The 18,170-nt window shown below is 38.5% G+C and overlaps 1 protein-coding gene across 1 annotated transcript in view; it reads left to right on the top strand.

Moving 5' to 3' along the window:
* Positions 1-18,170, top strand: part of OGFOD3 (2-oxoglutarate and iron dependent oxygenase domain containing 3) — a 47,688-nt gene that overhangs the window by 9,186 nt on the left and 20,332 nt on the right. The window contains exons 4-7 of the mRNA XM_062592124.1: positions 729-771; positions 6,612-6,676; positions 7,286-7,342; positions 15,430-15,583. Of these exons, the coding sequence (XP_062448108.1) occupies positions 729-771; positions 6,612-6,676; positions 7,286-7,342; positions 15,430-15,583 (319 nt within the window). The remainder of the gene's footprint in view (positions 1-728; positions 772-6,611; positions 6,677-7,285; positions 7,343-15,429; positions 15,584-18,170) is intronic.

The following is an 18,170-nucleotide window of genomic DNA, read 5'->3' on the forward strand; positions in this document are numbered from 1 at the left end:
AGCTGTTATGCTCTGAATTAAATATGTTTTAAAGAATTTTTCACTTGGCGTTGTGTTCCACCTGGTCTTTAAAAACAACAAAACACCAAAATCCTCCTTTTAGCCTTGTGTCTTTCTGGATAGTCATGAGCTGGTGCTGACCATGTAACATCCTTTATGAATACAAAGTGCTGGGTTTTAATCAGATAGTAGGAGACACTGTAAAATTACAGTTAAGAAGGTGATCAGCATCTGAGTGCTATATGCACTTGACAGTCATGTAAGTGGGAAATATCACTGTAATGCTCATCATGCTCCCAGTCCTCAAGCTGAGGTGCAGCTGGTATAGTGCTTTGTTCACTAGTCAGGCTGGTACTTTGGCCATTTCAAATTCTGGGCTCTTATTTTTGATACAGCATTTCTGTGTTATGCCCTTTAAAATGAAAATATGATTTGTGTGTGTGTTTTATCTTATTTGATCAGGATCTATTTGAAAACCAATTTTTTTGGGGTGTTTTGGGGATTTACAAAAAAGGACTACAAGCTCAGAAATATTCTGCCATGCAGACACTTTATTTTCATGACAGACTGCATGATTTAAAGAGTTTCAGATAAATGGCAGCTTCTCCTTTCCACTCAGTTAGGTTATATGTGATGCATCAGCTAACATTTACTGAAGAACTATTTAATGTCATTATTTACAACATAAACAAATCAGTTCTCACTTGAAGTTATTATTTTGCCCGCAGAATAGCAGAGAGGGGACTGTCCTTGGGAGGATCTGATGGAGGGGTGAGCAGTGTTTTTACATTCTTTTGCTGTAACCAAACTTTGAGATTATAAATGCATTTGGGGCTAGAGTGGTGAGGAGCTGAGATGGAGAATTTTTCTTTACATTCAGATTTGGGAAAGTTTCACCTGTTATCATTGTTTCACCTGATGTTATTGTACTTATGATTGCTGAGAAAAATGTGTGAACAAAGGAAGCCGAGAAACTTATGCAGTGTTGTCAATCTGAAACAATATATTTAAAAGATTTAACTTTCTCTATTCAACTCATCAGGATCCCTTGGATTTTTTCAGTTTTGTGGTTGAAAAATTTACCTTTTTGACTAGATTACTCAGACTTTTTACATGTACTGCTTAACTCCTGTCAAGAGTGCTGTCAAGACAGTTTTCTATCTTCTGTTCTCTTGGGACCTACATGGGATTTTCATTAGACTTCCATGAAGAGGGATTAAGAGGGCAGTGTATAATGCAGACACTGTTTTATGGACTTGGACCACAGAAGGTTGAGAGTTAGTGTCCAGCTGAGGGTCAGGAAAGTGGGAAAGCTGAGGCAGGGAAGGCTGGGAGGAGTGATGAGGAAGGTGAAGGCTCCAGACTGCACAGAGGTGGGCAGGAATCCTGAGCTAGGTTACTTGGACAACAAGCCAGACTGTCTGACAAATATAAATCCATTATCTGAATCATCTTGGAAGCATCAATGTGTGGATTTTTAAAGGAGAGAGAAACCGGGAAAAAGAAGATTCTGTTGTTGAAACAAAATAAAGTTCTGTTAAGAAAAGTGATGTCCTCAGAGAGGTCTGTGCTGTGATCCAAATCTCGTGTTTCTTATAGTGTACAAATGTGAGAAAGTTGCTGTATACTGTTACTCCAGGTGGGAAGGTGCTGGAGGAACATTTGTGTGGTGCTGCGTTGAGGTTTTATCCAAAGTAGTAGATGAGCACTGAAAGATGCTGACCAGGGTTTTCTGGGGGTTGTGTTTAGGAGAATATATGTGTTTTGGACATAGTCTCCTTACTTTTTTTTTTTTTTTTATATATATATATATATATATATTTTCCACCCATTCTGACTCTTTCTCTTTGTCCTATGATGTGTACGCTTGTATATTCTCCATGTCATGGAGTGAATCAATGACTGATATTGCTGTGTTGGCTACCAGACCTGGTCAAATATTGGTGGATGTGTGCTGATGGTGTATAGGTGAAACTGACTTTCTTTGAGCCTTTATCCTCTCTGAATAGTGTACAAAATGTTTCAGGTCTTACTTCATCTAGCTACTTTGCCCATAAGCCTCCCAGCTTCAAGCATATTGGATTGGATGTGGTCTGTTGCTTTGAATTCCTTAGGCTTTAGAGCATTTTTGGAAAATTCTGCCCAGTTGTGCTTATTGTTCTAAGACAATGTTTTTTTCTTTTCTTTTTTTTTCCCTGAAGATTTGCTTAAACAATTCCTTGTTTCTATTCTTTTTTAGACAATTTGACCTCTTCACTGTTCCTGATTAAACTTCCTCAAATTCTTACTGGGATACTGAGTGCATTTGCATTCTCTCTCTTTTCCTCCTAACCATGTGTCTGACTTATGTCAGTCATACTTCTTATATTTGGATTCAGCAGAAGTGGACTTGTGAGTGTATATGGCTTGGTATAATTTAATAATTTGAAGAGCTAAACATGCAGTTTATGACTCTGTTGGTTCTCCTCCCATTGTCTGCCACCCTTCCTGCTTCCCTGGAGAACTAGTATAGCGTGCACAGTTCTGGTTTCCCTCTCCATCCTTTTGTGTTGAGAAAGTCCTGGCAAACATCTGAATTACTGAAATGTCCCAGAAGTCATGCTCCAGTCTGTCTTTCTTATCTTCCTTTGTAATCATTCCTAGATTTATATATATATGCACTGAGGCTAGAAGAGGCCATTGCAATCTTCTAGTCCAACTTCCAACAGAATTCAAGCAAGGGCATAATACCCTTCTTTCCCTTGTAGGTCTCTGCAGTCTGCGTCTGTAGAATAGTTTTGCACTCCGTTCTTTCTCTCATTCACAGAATGTCATTTATGTTAGTTATTCTGAGGCTGTTTGCCTCAGCCTGTTTTTTTCTTCTTTATCATGACCTTCCCCTTTCTTCCCTACCTAATGTTTTCTTGCATGCTTGTGTTACCCTTTTAGCCATGACTCATTCATTCACATCTTGATAGGTGCTATCGTCATAACTTCTTTCCAGTGTAAATGAAACTTGACTCATTTATTATCAAACCTACTGGCATTTATTTAGAAGCACCAGAGGAGAAATCCTTTGGTGCAACCAGTCAGCTCTCCTTTGTTTCTTGTGTTGCAGCAAAATTGGTAGGAGCTCCTGGACCTCCTTTTTTTTTCAGGGAAAAATAAATTTCTTAGTCACTGAAAGCAGCAAGCAGTGTGTGTAGCTATTATCTCATGCAGCGGTTTCTGATGTGGACACACAGGCTCATTGTTGAACAGCATCCCTGCAGGCAGTATTACTCCTTGCTCTACCTTCAGCCCTCCCAGCCAGACCCTGCATTCCTCCAAATGCTATCAGTTCTGCATTTTCCAGGGGGAGGATAAAGCCTCTGCATAATATTTGTCCTATCATGTATCTCTACTACAGGCCACATAGTTTCCATCCTTCATATTTAGCCTTGTAATACCATTTGTAAGTAGCTGCCACTTCATACTTGGCAGTGCATCCATCACTTTATTATGTTCTCTTAAAAGTGCATGTTGGTGTAATTGGACTTACACTAGGCAGCTTGAGTAGAGCTGGCATGTCTAATCTGTGTCCAGTGTAAACTTTTTCCACGCACTGTAGCCAAATACTGCACTTAGTTTCCACAGTAATTACCTGCACCTCCTGAAATCTGTGTGATGTATAAATTAGATGAGTTACATTTGTTTCTTGTAACTAATCAATGCAACTTTTAAAAGAGGCCTGACCTTAACAAGAATATTAAGTGTTGGCCTTTTACACTCAAGATTTAAGTAGAGAAAGCTGTTTAAAGTAGTATTGTTTTGAGAACCTGACCATGACCGTTAAGTTTGATGTTGCCTAGGAATAGATGGTAATGTAGAGCCTCCATTGCCCTTCCCTTTTCCCACCATGGGCACTGGAGGAGTGGAGAAACTTTTGAGCTCTACCAACTTCTCTATAGAAAAGTAGAAATGAGTTTTGCATTTTTCTCTTCTGGACAGCTTGTGTCTGCTGTTTTCTTTCAAAATCTTAAGTAAACTTTTTAAGGAGTGGAGGAACAAGGTAGAATTGCTGTAGCAATGAATATATAGTTAATAGTTTGCAGTCCCTTCTGGTGAGAATCAAAGCAAGGACCTATGGTGCTTTGTAAGATGGAGAAGGTGACCCTTTTTGCTGTGTTCTGGGAAGTGCTGGTTACTTGCCTGTCCTTCTTGAATCCTTTCACCAATGGGAGGGTAGAGAGACGAACAATATTCAAGGTCCAAAAGCATGTACATTTGTACTTTATTCTTTTAAAGGGAGTCCAATTTCCTCTCTGTAAAAGTTCTGTAAAGTGGGATGTTGGGGTGTTTTTCTCAGAATTTCTCAGAAAAAGGTGTGTGGGTGTATGTTTGCCACTTTTAGGTAAACTTTGTAGAACTTTCAACTTGGGACCACCTACCTGCACTACAGACTGGTGAACTTTGATCAGATAGTGAAGCTGAAGTAACATTGTTGACACAGGCTTCCACTGAGCCTAGGAAATGGTGCTGGAAATGTTTAATATTCTGAAATGGCAGAGGCCAACAGAAATGCATTTCAGTTTCTTTCCAGAATGGCCGTTAAACAAACAGACACTCTGTACCCAGGTATAATCAAGTCTCTGTCTGCCTCTGCATTGAATTATTGTCTTCTATCTGACAGAGCCCTGAGCAGTATTCTTTGTCCTTTTTATTCTTCTTCATCTGAAGACTTCATGTTATAATCATCCCCTTCTTGGCTGGGAATAACCACAGTTCTTGGGGAGAGTCGTTTCTTGATCCAGTTGATCATTTTGGATTCCCCAGAGACCTGTGAGCAGCTTGAGGAAGCAAGAAGAAATACGTATGTTTAGGAGGCATGCTGGAAGTACTTGAGAGGCAATTTTTTTTTAGTTAGATCTATCTTTTCAGATATGTGTCCTGCTGCTTCCCTTTACAAACCACCTTGCCATGATCGCAAGCATATTTTTGCAGCTCGGAGGCAGCAGTTTTACTTGTTTTATCTGTAACTTAGACTATTGCACAGATCTGGAGATTGATGAAATGAGAATGTTTTCTGATGCTTGAGTAAGGCTTGTCCCAAGAGCTGCTCTTGGATGAATGTCAGGTGTCCTTTCCCTAACATTCCTCTGCAGCTTTTGGAGAACTTCTGTGAGAAAGGGAGGTCTGAAAAGCTCATGCTGTGTCCATTGAAATACTTCGTTACTTTTTATACATTTGTAAAGATGAAAGAGTAAACAAAATTATTTGGATAAGGTGTATTAAAGGAAGGTTGTTACTGTCTTTTGCTTTTAAATGTGGACTTCAGTGGGCTTCCTCTCTTGCAGTGCTGAAGCTCAAGGCAATTGAGCCTGCAGGAGTTTTCTTTTGCTGTGAGGTTGTCATGGATGTCTTTTGCAAGTGTGATCCCGAGAAGGAGGGAGAACCGTGCTTGGAGGCTCAGGCTGAATGTGAAGCTGTATTGCTAGCCCAGTGTTGCAGCTCTGACCCTTCTGTGCCTTGAGGAGGGCCTGGGAATGAGTAGCAGCAACATCCCGCTTTTGGGTAAAAAAGGGCACTGTCCGAGCCATGCCCACAAGCTCTTGTGTTGCTGGTCATGTGGCATTTAGCATTCTTCGTAGGCAGTGCTCTGCATCAAGAAATACCAGATTTCACGATGAGAGCGCTTTTTTTCTGGATATTGTACATCAAAGATGTCAGTATAATTTTTGTGCTAGTGAGATTGACTGGGGCTACTTGATGTTTTCAGTATAGAAAATAAGACCTCTATTGAGCAAACAGTTCTTTAAAACTGATGCAAAGTGAACATGTATTTTATGGACAGCAAGGGACATTCAAAAGTGCACTTTATTCAATTTAGAGAAATGTTTTAAAGTCCTGTGAAGACTCTCCCGTAGCAAATCTTAATATTGATCTTTTTAGTTTGGTCTGGAGGTGAACAGAAGTGTTTGGCTTGAATCAGATGGGAGAAATGGATTTAATTTTCATATAGAAAGATTTCACTCTTTGTTCTTTTACAGCAATCAGAATTGTTTTAAAAAACATGCACCATTTGGCTCTAGCAAGCCTTAGAGTTGTAAATGTTCTTTGAAACAGGCTTTCAGGTCTCTGTTATTTAATATGAGAAATGCACAGGAGCTGTGAGGGAGAAGTAGTTTTAGTAACAAATGATGGGCAAAGTAAGTATTGGTGCTATTCAAGCACTTGACAAATATTGGAAAATTAGTCATCTTTGTGTAGAAGAGAAATGTCTTCAGGAAGGGATCCAAGAACACAGTATCTTACCCTAAGCCCATGAAGAAGACTGGCAACCCTGTATGTCAGATTTGAATCTCAGCAGTAGCAGTCCTTTGTCTTACCCATAGTATTTTTATCTTTTGTCCCTATATATGCAGCCATCTAAAGGGGCTTGCAGTAGTAAGGCAAAATAAGCATTAGTATTGCAAACCTAAATTTAGAAAATAATGATTTAATTTGAGAGGGCAAGAAAAGTAGGAACGAATTTAGGATAGTTATTAAAGGTCATAATTAAATAATGACAAAAACTTTTCATGCTTTTTTTCCTCTCTCTCTCTCTCTCTTTTAAAAAAAAAAAAACAAAAAACTTTTGTCTCTTTTCCCAGGCTTCAATTTTGGATTTACACTCTGGAGCTCTTTCGCTGGGGAAGCATTTTGTCAATCTGTATAGGTAAATTGAGACTGTGGCTTGTTGCTTCTCTTGTTATCCTACAGCTTCAGTGCTCAGTTCCTTCTCAGATTTCGCAAGGCCACGTAGACTAAGGTTAACAGTGTCACACTTCAGGAGTTGGATTTGCCACCGTTTCTATGACTTACTAAAAAACTTCTGGGACATGAAAACTGACAACATCTTTTTTTGAACTGGGCTCTTTGATGGCTACTATTAACTTTTTCCCTCCTGGAGTACTTCATACACCAGAAAATATTATTTTTTTTCACAGTTAATGACCTATAGTTTATCAGTAGTGGAAGAAATCAAGCAGCCTGTGAACTTGTTTTAAAAATGTGAATCCATAAGCTTAATTCTTGAAGTGGGAGGGGAGATTTTTCATGCCTTGCAAATTTTATTACCAGTTTCTGTGTCTTGATCCTTTAGTCTTTTAGCATATCATCTTTGAGCAATGCTTTTGGAACATCACATTTCCTACAAATAATGATTTTTAGTATGTTTTAATTTATTCATTGTGGGTAAAGCAGGTGGGTGTGAGACTGCAGCTTGCTTTTGCTGAGGCAGATGGTTTCAGTAACTGCTCTTTTAGACTCTTGTTTATTTTTTCAGGTACTTTGGGGACAAAATTCATGACATCTTCACAGAAGAGGATTTTGCATTATATCGGTAAAGAATTTAAATAACTGCTGAAGGAATGACAAAACATAATTCGGCTTTTTGTAGAGCGCAGATTGGGAAGGGACTGTCTTTTGTGATGGATTCAGACATACAATTTTATTTGCAGCTTAAATTAGTCATCTTTGTGAGAATTAAGCAGGCACTGAGGAAAATAAGTAAAAGGACCTTTTGTTAACTACTTGGTAAGTTCAAAGCAAGCAGCTACTATTTAGCTGCCTCACTGATGTCAGGATGATACAGATTATGTAAATGTAATCAGAACCATAGCAGTTCTGCATGTTTTAGCTTCTTTAAAGGGGTCGATGGTGGTAAATGCTAATTTGTATGACTTACCACTGCAGACTGTCTCTGTAATGCTGGGTTGCCATGAGGCCTGTGAACACTGCATTTTCCCCTTTGTTGGTAAAGGGGGCAGCAACAAAAAGATATACCTACTGTTGAGCTTAACTGACACCTATACTTAATCACCTGTTGTTTTCTACCATTTTGGATAAAATCTCATCACTGTAAGACTTCATATGACTACTAGGCTAGCCATTCAGTAATCAGTGATTTGAGGTATGCTGAATCCTAGTGGATGCTGGTCCTGCAGACCTGTGAACAAGGAGAGCTACTCTGAGCTCTGTGGTTACTCACCAGAGCATGTTGGCTTTAAATGCAAGGCTTAGGGATGTAAAATGTTTCAGCATCAACTCCTGTTTCACACACGTTTTCTAAGAGATGTTGCTTTAAGTGATAGAGACAGCCGTACGCTGTTACCACTTCAGGAGCTTGAGCTTTTTGTGAAGTGTGGCAAACCATTAATAGGGGTAAAGCAGGAAAAGGAAGGACTTCACGTTCCTGATGTTCTGGCTAGAAAAACAGAGAATATTTTCACCTCTAAGAAGCAAGCGTATGAAATGTTGCTCTAATGTAATTCCTTTGGCATGTCGTTATTTTAGCTTTCCTGTAGACCTGCACAGATGCGTAACAAAGATAACAAAGTTAGCGAGTTCCATGTGTCTGTGAAGGTGTATGGCAAACGCTTAGGAGCAAGCGTTCTGTGTTGACTAGACATGATAAATCTTTAGCTATACATTTGAATTGCTTTTTGTAACATAAAATGTACTTGACTTGAACATTTTAAAGTACAAATTTAATGTTTTCTAATTGTTTCTGTAGTTTTTCTTGCCTTTCTGAAGGAATCTGAACTCCGTCTAGTGCCTCAAGTAGTATTAAGTAGCCAGATAGATTCCTTGAATCTATTAGTTATTTCTCTCAAGCATGTATTTTTAAACAGACCTTGGTAGGTAAATGGAAGTAATGAGTGTGTGGAAGTAATGAGGTGTGTGAGTGGAATATATGCATCTTGTTAGTTTTATTACTATAGTAGTTTTGTCTTAAGTGTTAACCAGTTAGAGTGTAAAATTATTTGACTTAACCATTTTCAGATACTGTTATCTTATAGATGAGTTTCTCTTTCAGATGTGCTTAACCTCTGTGCCCAAACACATCACGAAAATGTGATGCTTTTTGATCAGTAATGAACTTTACATGAACACAGAAAAATTAGTGTCTGCCTCACTGTGAAAGTGGAGGATAATTGGAAGACAGTAGGTTTTTTTTGGCCTTCTGCTCTGTAGATGATCAAAGAACCTGTAGAAATTACATGAGTGCTCGGAGCATGTGTCCTACTAAAGAGTTTTTGTGTTTCATGTGAATCAAAATTCATACAAATTATGTAGACATTGAACATTTCTACTCCTTACTCTATGGGGTGAGACACCTGCCTGTGAATATGTATTCTAGGCCGGTATAGGGAATGTTTCAATCTGCTGTATACAAGTCTCATACAGCATAGATTATAAGAAGGTTTTGTTCATATTAATGGCAATGCTTGAGCACAAGCTGTAGTAGCTTATGTCTTCAAGGAATGGTTTTATGCTATTCTTGGGAACATTTATTTTCATTACTTCTATTTACCTACCGAGGTCTATTTAAAAATACACCCTTGAGAGAAATAACTAAATATAATTTCTCTCTGAGTGTTACTGATTACAACAATAACAAATCTGGGTAGACATCCTGAGCCAGGAGGCTAGTTTCTAAACTGTGTCAAAATTACATTGCTTCAGAATCAATTATAGTTTCTAGGCTGAGGCTTTATCTGCTAACTGCCAAGAATATTACAGCAATTCTGCTTGTTTTACACAACAGATGTATCTTTATCCAGAAGAGAGACCTCTAAAAGTGGGTGCTCGGTTTAAAGGTTGTGATTCAGCAAAAAATGGTGGCGGCGAAGATTTTTCCCTGTTCCTCTCTCATTGCCCATTCCCACTCCTCAACCCATCAAGGCACAGACACCAGATGAGTAGAGAGAGCTGGTGGGATTTGCTTTTCTCCCTCTTCCTTCTGAGCATGTGATTTCTGTTAAAACTCTCGGGTTATAGAAGAGCATTGCTTTGTCTGCTTGTACTGCTTTTTACTGGCAACAGTGCAGAGACATTGGCAAGTGGATGAGAAAAGTTGTATAGTTTCCTGGAGCTTTGTGAACATTCCTGTCGCCATTCTTGAAATCCCACTTTGCACAGTGACTCTTAACAGTGCATGTTTTTTGCTGATCTGACAGCGTTCTTATCCTACAGAGACTTTTATTTGATGTTTTTCGTTCTTTTTCTCAGTCCTTCTTTATGCTGCTGCCTGTACATTAAGCTGGAAGCTTCATCATTTAGTGAACATCCTTTCCTTTTAGTTTTATATTCCTTAAGCTTTGAGCAACCTTATTGACTTTTCTTACTTTTCTTCATTCTTTCTCATCGTTCTGATTACGGAATAAGTTTCAATAACTGCTTTTATAGAAAGTGGTCAGACATTCTTTTCAGTGAGTTCTGCTCTGCTTTTCCACACATCTGACCTGTGCGTTTTGCTATCCTCCAGCAATTTACTGAAAATATGCAAGGATTGCTGCTGACAAATTCTAGGTGGAGTTCAGTTTTTACTTATACTGGTGACTGGATTTTTTGCTCATTTATTTATTGCAATAACAGAGCTCTGTTTAGTGCATCTGATCAGAACAGGGATACACCCTGAGCAGTTTAAATGATGAAATGTTCGCAGTGTTTGTGAAAATAAATGCTTATGTTCTCCAGCATAGGGAAGTATTTTCTTTGCACCTATAGTACACCAGAGGTCTCCCAAGAGTTAAGTATGGAAGAAAGGGAGGAAAAAGTGTAAAGGTTGAGAGGGCAAGAAGCAAGGATGGGTCCTGTCTGCGGCTCCGGCTTTTCATGGGTTTATATGAAAAGTACCTGAGAGGACATTGTGGCTTTTACTGTCCCAGGTCCAAGGTAGCCAGAAGTCTTGGGCTCATTTATCACCAATTTGACAGCATTTTCCAGGCCAAAATTTGGGTGATCAACTTGCCACATGAATTATAGATGACACAATGTCAATCCTAAAATACTTTACCAATGGACTATCTGGGCTACATCTGGAATAGCAATGAAGGAAATGGAAAGAAAAAAATGAGTCATATGAAATTGGAAGGGCCAGGTCAGTGGAAAGCAGACTGTACAGAAGAGATTATAGGCTTTGAAAAAAATTACGTGCTGTGTTGAGCATAAACTGCACAGAGTGAGGTGAAGTACATTGATGCATGTTTTTGAAACATGCTCTATAGGATTATAAAGAACATTCTCACCTCTAAAAGAAGACTTGTCTGTGCTCCTATGTCTAGGTAAATGCTTGAGGCCCCCATGTAATGTTTTATTTCCTATCACAAAGCAGGACACAAGATACTTGCCTTATGGTGTATAAAGCAGAGTTGATGTTTGCATTAATAAGTTTATCAGCTGGAAATGGGGTGAACGTGAGTGTGTGAACCAAAGGGTAACTGAGACTGTCACCCAACACCTTGCAAGCCATAGCTCCTGCAGCACACTGCTGGCTTAGTTTTTGGCAGCAGACTTGTAAATGGATGTTTTAATGCATTTTTACATCAAATGCAACCTCAGATCTCCCTGTCATTAATTACTGTAGTACAATGGAATATTTTCTAGTAAAATTGATGTTCTGCAGCTTAAATCCCACTCCTAACCTTACCCCTAAAATACTAAGTTCTTTCATACTTTACGTGGCTTGCTTTTTTAAAATGTATTTTGAATTGTTGCCACGTACATGTGATAAAGTCAGACGTTTGAGTTGTTATTGACATACATTAAGAAACACAGTCTTCCCTTGGCATTTTTTCCATTTTCCTTTTTAGCTTACTGTATCGTGTATTTGACTGATCCCACTTTAATGGGAAGTATGTATTAAAACACCACCTCTGTATAAAAATAAATTCTATGAGCTGGCTCAACGAGGAATTTCATGGAGTTTCTCTAGTTTTCGAACAGTATCGTACATGTTCAGGAAAAAGAAATATTTAGGCCCTCAGATTGCTCTTTGGAGCATGTTTTCAGCAAATCTTTGCCATATTGGCTATTCATTCCAGTATCATGTATAAATCTGCAGTTTATTCATGACTGATACACCCTTTTTAGAGTTTTCCTGCTACAGTTCTGCAAGTGGGTTATTTATTGCATTGAATTACCAGGGTCTTTTATTGTGCAAATTCGTATGCATAGTTTTTCTGATTTAGTAGTTCATGTTAAATGTAAGTTGTTTGACATTTGTTGGAGATTTGTCAGATGAAATAGTTTCCTAGTACATAAAGTGTAGTGCTTAAAATCTTAAGTTTTATCAGTAGGATATGAAGAATTAGGGAGGCTGAGACAGCCTAACATTATTTGATTCATCATCTGTTAAAGAGGTACTACAGAAACCTGGCTAAGTTTAACCCTGAGCTTTGGGAATATTCACTTTAAAGCAGTGTAGATTTATTACATGTAGTTTTTTGGTCACGTATGTGTGTTGGGGAAGACAAAATTCCAGTCTTGAGTACGTACTTCTGTCCCCACCATTTCTCTTCAGAAAGCTCATCCTGTAAAGGGCCTTTCTTATAAGTGTGCAGGAAGGGGGTCTTGTTTCTAATGGCCAGTAAACTAATAAATAAAACTAATAAATGGGTTCTCACTGATTTCAACATGTGTTGGATTAGACCCTGAAAAAATAACTTAACTGTTCCCCTGTTCTCACAAATATATCTAAGAGGGCAGTGAAGGCAAAGTAGAAGATTAAGTGTCCTCTCCCCCAAGAGACTTTTTATGATGCAGCCCACACATCAAGCAACGTTCATTTTGCTTCCTTAGTTTTCAACTTTTTTTATTACGAACAAGTTAACCCCTTTGCTCATTGAGCTCTGGTGCGAATAGTTAATATCCTGTTATGCATTGACCTCTTTTTTGAAGGAAAGCTGTTGCTATAAACTTAATCCCTGGACATGTTAAATTATGATGTGTTCTTAGTATGTGCAAACGCAGCTGTAAGTGCAGAGGGTAAGTATATGGTTTTTGGAGCTTCGTCCAAGATCCGTTACTGTCAGTCAGGCTCTTTTAGTTTATTGTTCACTTTGTTGAACAGCAGATGTCTGGTGCCTGTAAAGTTCTTGCTAATCTGCTTCATCTTCACTGATTCTTTTTGTTAAGTTTTTGGGAGTGATGCTGGGATATGCAGCGTGTTGGCTCGCAAGAAGCAGGAACAGTGACACAATGCTGCCTTAGCTGACCCCTGCTCAGTCGCGCTGAGGTAAGCAGGAGTACGCACAGGTTAGCTCAGGAAATGCAGTGGTGGCACCTGCTTGGCACCTGCTGTATTTGGAGAAGCTGATGTGATTGAAGAGTAGCAATATTTGAAGCCAGTAGCACAAAGGGAAATAGAAAGCCAGCAGCAGGCTCCAACACCCAAGGACCGGTTACCTGCTCATGTGTGAGTCAGCTGAAGGCAGATGCTTCTATGAGAGCAGGATAGGACATAAATTCATGCTATTAGACCTGTCAGCTCAACTGTCCCATTACTCTGTTTCCTCATTCACTACTTCCCTATTCTACTTAATTTATAAACAGGAAGCACAGATTTATCTTTTGAAGAATGTACTTACTTTCTCTTTACAGCATACTTTTGAATTTGTTTTCTTTTGATAACCCGCTGGTTGGCACAAACCAGCTGAATTTTTAGTTGGCATTTTAGCATATTGGAAAGAGTTGAGTAGAGCTTTGTTTCTTGCTTGGTTTGTAAAACACGTAGTCATGCTTCAAGCCGTTGCACATATGTTAAAACTTCACTCCTCTTTGAGTGAAGCTCAACAGGGCCTTTTCAAGACTACAGAGCAAATCTTAATGGAAAGATTTTAAAAGTAGGAAAGGAATCAACTTAGAAGAGGAAGCAGTGTTTCTTGGAAAGCAATACAACTACAGGAGGTTTAAAGTTATGTCAAGGCTGTTGCCTAACTACTTCAGAGTAGATATATTCCAGCTGCAACTGACTGCCCTGCATCAGAACCAGGGAATATACTTTATTATTTGTGGGTTAGGCTGTTAATTCTTGCATTAGATTGTTCAAAGTGCCAGCTGCACTTTGGAGACAATTCATGGTAAAGTGAAATAAGTGGTTACATTTAATGGTTTTTGGGATACATCAGGCAGCCTCTGCTGAAGTCCTGCTTCTTGAAAAAAAGAGATACAGAAAGACCTGCTGGTCCTTTTTGGATGTCAGTCTTACAAACTCATTGATTGTGTAGCTCTCAACTTGAAACCTCAGGTCATTCAGCCATGTAAATACCTGCCAATCTCAGCTCTCACTTCATTTAAAGATTTTGATATTTTGCATGTAAAATAGCTTGAATGTGCGACTCCTAAACACTTAGACTAAGATGGGTCAAAAGTCAAATCTGTATGCATTTTTTAAATTTACTGATTTTTTGCTGAGAGGCGAGATGTGAATCGGAGGAGTATGTAGGATTTGTCAGTGCTTGTGAAAATAGTCTTTAAGAGGCACCACAGTCTAGCACTGTAGATCTGAATTTCAATTCTTTCACTTCCTTTTACTCACTGTTTAAATTCTCTAGGGAACTACTGGGAAAAAGAGTTTCCTGAAAATCTTGCTGAAGTCCAGTGTATCCTAATGGGGAAATGTTTAATGCATAAAAGATGCAGAAATATTAATGTAATTCCATGAGAAACTTCACAAGTGGGTTTACTCCAATTATCTCTTTTAAAGAGTGCTTCTTCTGAAGCACTTGGGAAAGAAGAACAGAAAGATTAATGCAATACCCAAGAATGTGTTAAAACTGGGAGAAGGCAATATAAAGATTTTTATGAAGCACAGGGGATTAAATTTTAAAAGAAAATAATATTTTCATTTAATCTCACTGTGTTATTGTGTATTATATATATATATTTTTTTGAAACTTCCTGAAGGTTAAATTCTAACTGTATGTGTTTACTGGGGGAATTAACCAATGATGTTCGTCATTGTCATAAGTTTCTTTAAGGTCATTGCTTGAACCAATGCTGAGAGTTCTGGACAGCCCTATTCTAGCTCTGTATGTAGTTATCTTTGTCATGAAAAGAAACATAAGATGCGACTGTATAAGCACTACTGTATAGTAATGCATGTGGAATTATTACAGTCTTCCTTCTATTTTTATAACCTAAACACCCCCCCACACACACATTTCCCCCACCTTTTTTCCTAAGAACTACAGGAACAGCCAAGATGGAGATGTATTGGTTGAAAATTTCAGTATAGTTGGGAAAGACATCTCACATTCAATTTTTTTATTTAGGGAAAATCTAGTTGTGATATCAATACCTATGTCAGCCCAGAACTCTGAATTTTTTGGTGCCTGAAACTTCATTGTTTAGTTTTAAAATAGTTGAAAGAGGCTCTTCTCAAGAGGCAACCCTTTAAGAAAATGCAACTTTCTAGTCATCTGCTGTGGACTGAAATTATGTATGTGAAAAATTTTCTCTTTAACTTTTCCATAATTAATAAACACTGAGATGCGCATGGAATTTTTCAGAAAAACAGATTGTTTACACAAAGACATTTTAAAACCTAAGCTGTAAGAAACAAATGGTTTGGAAGAAGCAGGAGGTGTGTGGCTGTTTGAGCTGTGTTTTAGCACTTAGCCTGTTGTGTTGTTTTCCTTGCAGTGATGTAAGGCAGCGAATTCAGCAGAGAATTGCTCAGACGTTTGATATCAGCTCCTCTTCGCTGTACCTGACGAAGCCGACGTTCTTCTCAAGAATAAATAACACAGAAGCCAAAACAACGCATGATGAATACTGGCACCCACACATTGACAAGGTAAGTGGGAGGCTGAGATGGGAAGACAATGTTTCCTCTTATTATTAGATCCTTCTGAAGCCTGGTCCCCAAAGTGTTCATCATTTAGCAAGCAGAGTCAAACATGTTTGATAACTGGTGCTTGCAAAAGTCCTTTGGGGGAGGAACCTAAGGGAAAGATAAATGAATTTATTAGAAGCACAGGCCAGGATAGTCCCTTTTATTTTCTTTACTTTAGTTCTGTAGTATTCTGCTGGAATTACTAAATTGTGCAAATCACTACTTGGGAATCTATGGCTTGTCAGAAACTTTGATTAAATTGCCCATACCTACAAAGTGTTTCGGTTCCATCAAACCTGCATTTCCAGCTAGAGCATTGCTCTCTCAGGCAGCAGATAGCAGGAGCTATTTCAAAGGTTTTAGATTTCAGTTATGTGTAAACTGAGGGTTGTTCTTTTTTTCTTTTTTGTTTCTTTTTTTTTAACTTATATTCTGCAGTGGGAGAATGGAATACTCTTTTTCTAACAATTTGGTCTTTTGTTGTTTTAAGAATAGAACTATTGTGACTTTTTAAACTGTGTAGGGTCTTCTATGTGTAGGTTCATAGGTTAATACTTTGAGTTTATAAATGGATTTAACTGATTTGGGATTGGTATTGAATTTAACTGGGTTCAAAGGGTCTGTACATAATAGCAGAATGCAAAGAAAGAATGGAAAAATCAAATAGCTAATAAAATTCATGCCGTTGTCAGGATTTAAAAGTTAGAATCACTCTAGAGTTCTGGATCGCTCAAGATGGAACCAAATAAAACTGACTCCATCAAAATGCCTCAGTGTTACAACCTGTGTGTTGTAATGTACCTTGAAGTCTGTATCCTGAAACATCTAAAATTACAAATCAAACAGAGAAATATTCCTTAACTTGAAAATGTTTTGTGGTAAAAGAATCAGTCAGAAGGAAACACAGTGTCTGTTGTTCATCATAGCATTAGTACAAGCTCTTGTGGTCCTTTTTTGTCATGTCTGCTATAGAGCCTACATTCAGACAGAGTGACAGAGTGATGATACCTGAGGCTGATGATACCTGAGGCAGCCTCTGCTTAAAGAAGGTGATGCCAGGGACATTGTGCAGTTGCTGCTGTAGGAAAGATGAGACCAGCTTCTGAATGCCTGTATTTTGAAAAAGCTGTGATTTAAACTTTGGATAGCAGTGGACCTACGATGGAGAGGTGGGGATGACTTGTGGAGTGCGGATGATCTTGGCTCTTGCTGATGGGAACTGTTTGCAGGATACAAGTCATGCTGGCATGGTTGATAGGACTTCCATTGTGTGTTACCATCATTTCCAAGGAACAGCAAATAGACTAGTGATTCTACTTTTGCGGAGTGCAGTAAATTAGTAGGTTTTTCATTGAATCAGATTTGACTGCTTCAGTGGTTGATGAAACTGTAAATTTCAGTAGCTGGTGGCTGTTTTTTCCTTTTTCATTTTTTTCCTTTTCTTTCAGCCTACAAAAGTGTATTTTAGAATTTCACACTATCACTTACTCCAGTAATGTGTTTTGTGTCTGCTCAAGCATTAAATTTGCCAATATTCTCATAATTTCCTCACTCTTTTCTACACGTGTATGGTGCTTGAGTAACCTTGCAATTGGGTGTTTCTACCTAAATCTCTCCTACACTGTAGAAGTGATTTTGTTGTTTGGAAGCAAATCTGTTTCTGTGAAGAGAATTTGTTTTCTATGCGGAAGCTGCTTCCGTGTTATGGCATCCTGACAGTGCCTGTGCATGATGGACAGCAGGCTAGATATTTTGCTACTCTTATCCATCTGTTTTGTCCATATTTTGTTTATTATCTCACAGGCTGTCTGTTTTGGGAGCAGACATGCCAACTGATTGGCTTTGGCTTTAGCGTTCTCTAACCAACCTGCTCCCCCATAAAGCTTCTGAAAGCAAAAAAATAGAACCCAAAATGTGGACTCTTAAATTCACCATACATAACCTAAACCTTAATGACTTCTCTTATAATTGTGTAGTTTAATTAATGATGGCAGTGAAGACATAGTTGTCTCAGTTGGGACAATTCCAAAACATCCTGTTCATAATCATGTAGAATTTTGTCTAAAGATCACATACCTGCCGTAAGATATGAAAATGTGACTTATGCTCAAGTGGAAGCTATTTTTTCAAAGAAAATGTTGTTTAGGTTGCACAGGGAGAGTTAGAACTGTAACCTGTTCTATTTATTATATATAGAATAGTTTGAACATTTTTTTCCACTTCTGTAGCAGCTGTCTGACTTACGCTTACATTAAGCTCTCAGTATTGGCAAAGCCTTCAGCCAGCAAAGTGCTTTTTCTCGGTGTCTTAAACTTGTCTTTCCATTTTGATGGGCTATATTTCAAAAAAGTTATTTTAATTTCGTTCTTTAGGAATGTTCCCACAGTAGGGATTGCACATGAACATGCTAAAGTTGGGCCATTCTCTGCTGTCATGACAGCAACATTGTGTGCTGAGCTGAGAGGCTTTCTACAGATAGTCCAGTAGCTCCTGGGAGGACAGGGAACTTGTGGTCGGTGTGTGGATCAGTTCCTTTTCGTTTTTGGGG

The sequence above is a fragment of the Rhea pennata genome, chromosome 19 (genome assembly GCF_028389875.1).
Source record: "Rhea pennata isolate bPtePen1 chromosome 19, bPtePen1.pri, whole genome shotgun sequence".
Taxonomy (NCBI): domain Eukaryota; kingdom Metazoa; phylum Chordata; class Aves; order Rheiformes; family Rheidae; genus Rhea; species Rhea pennata.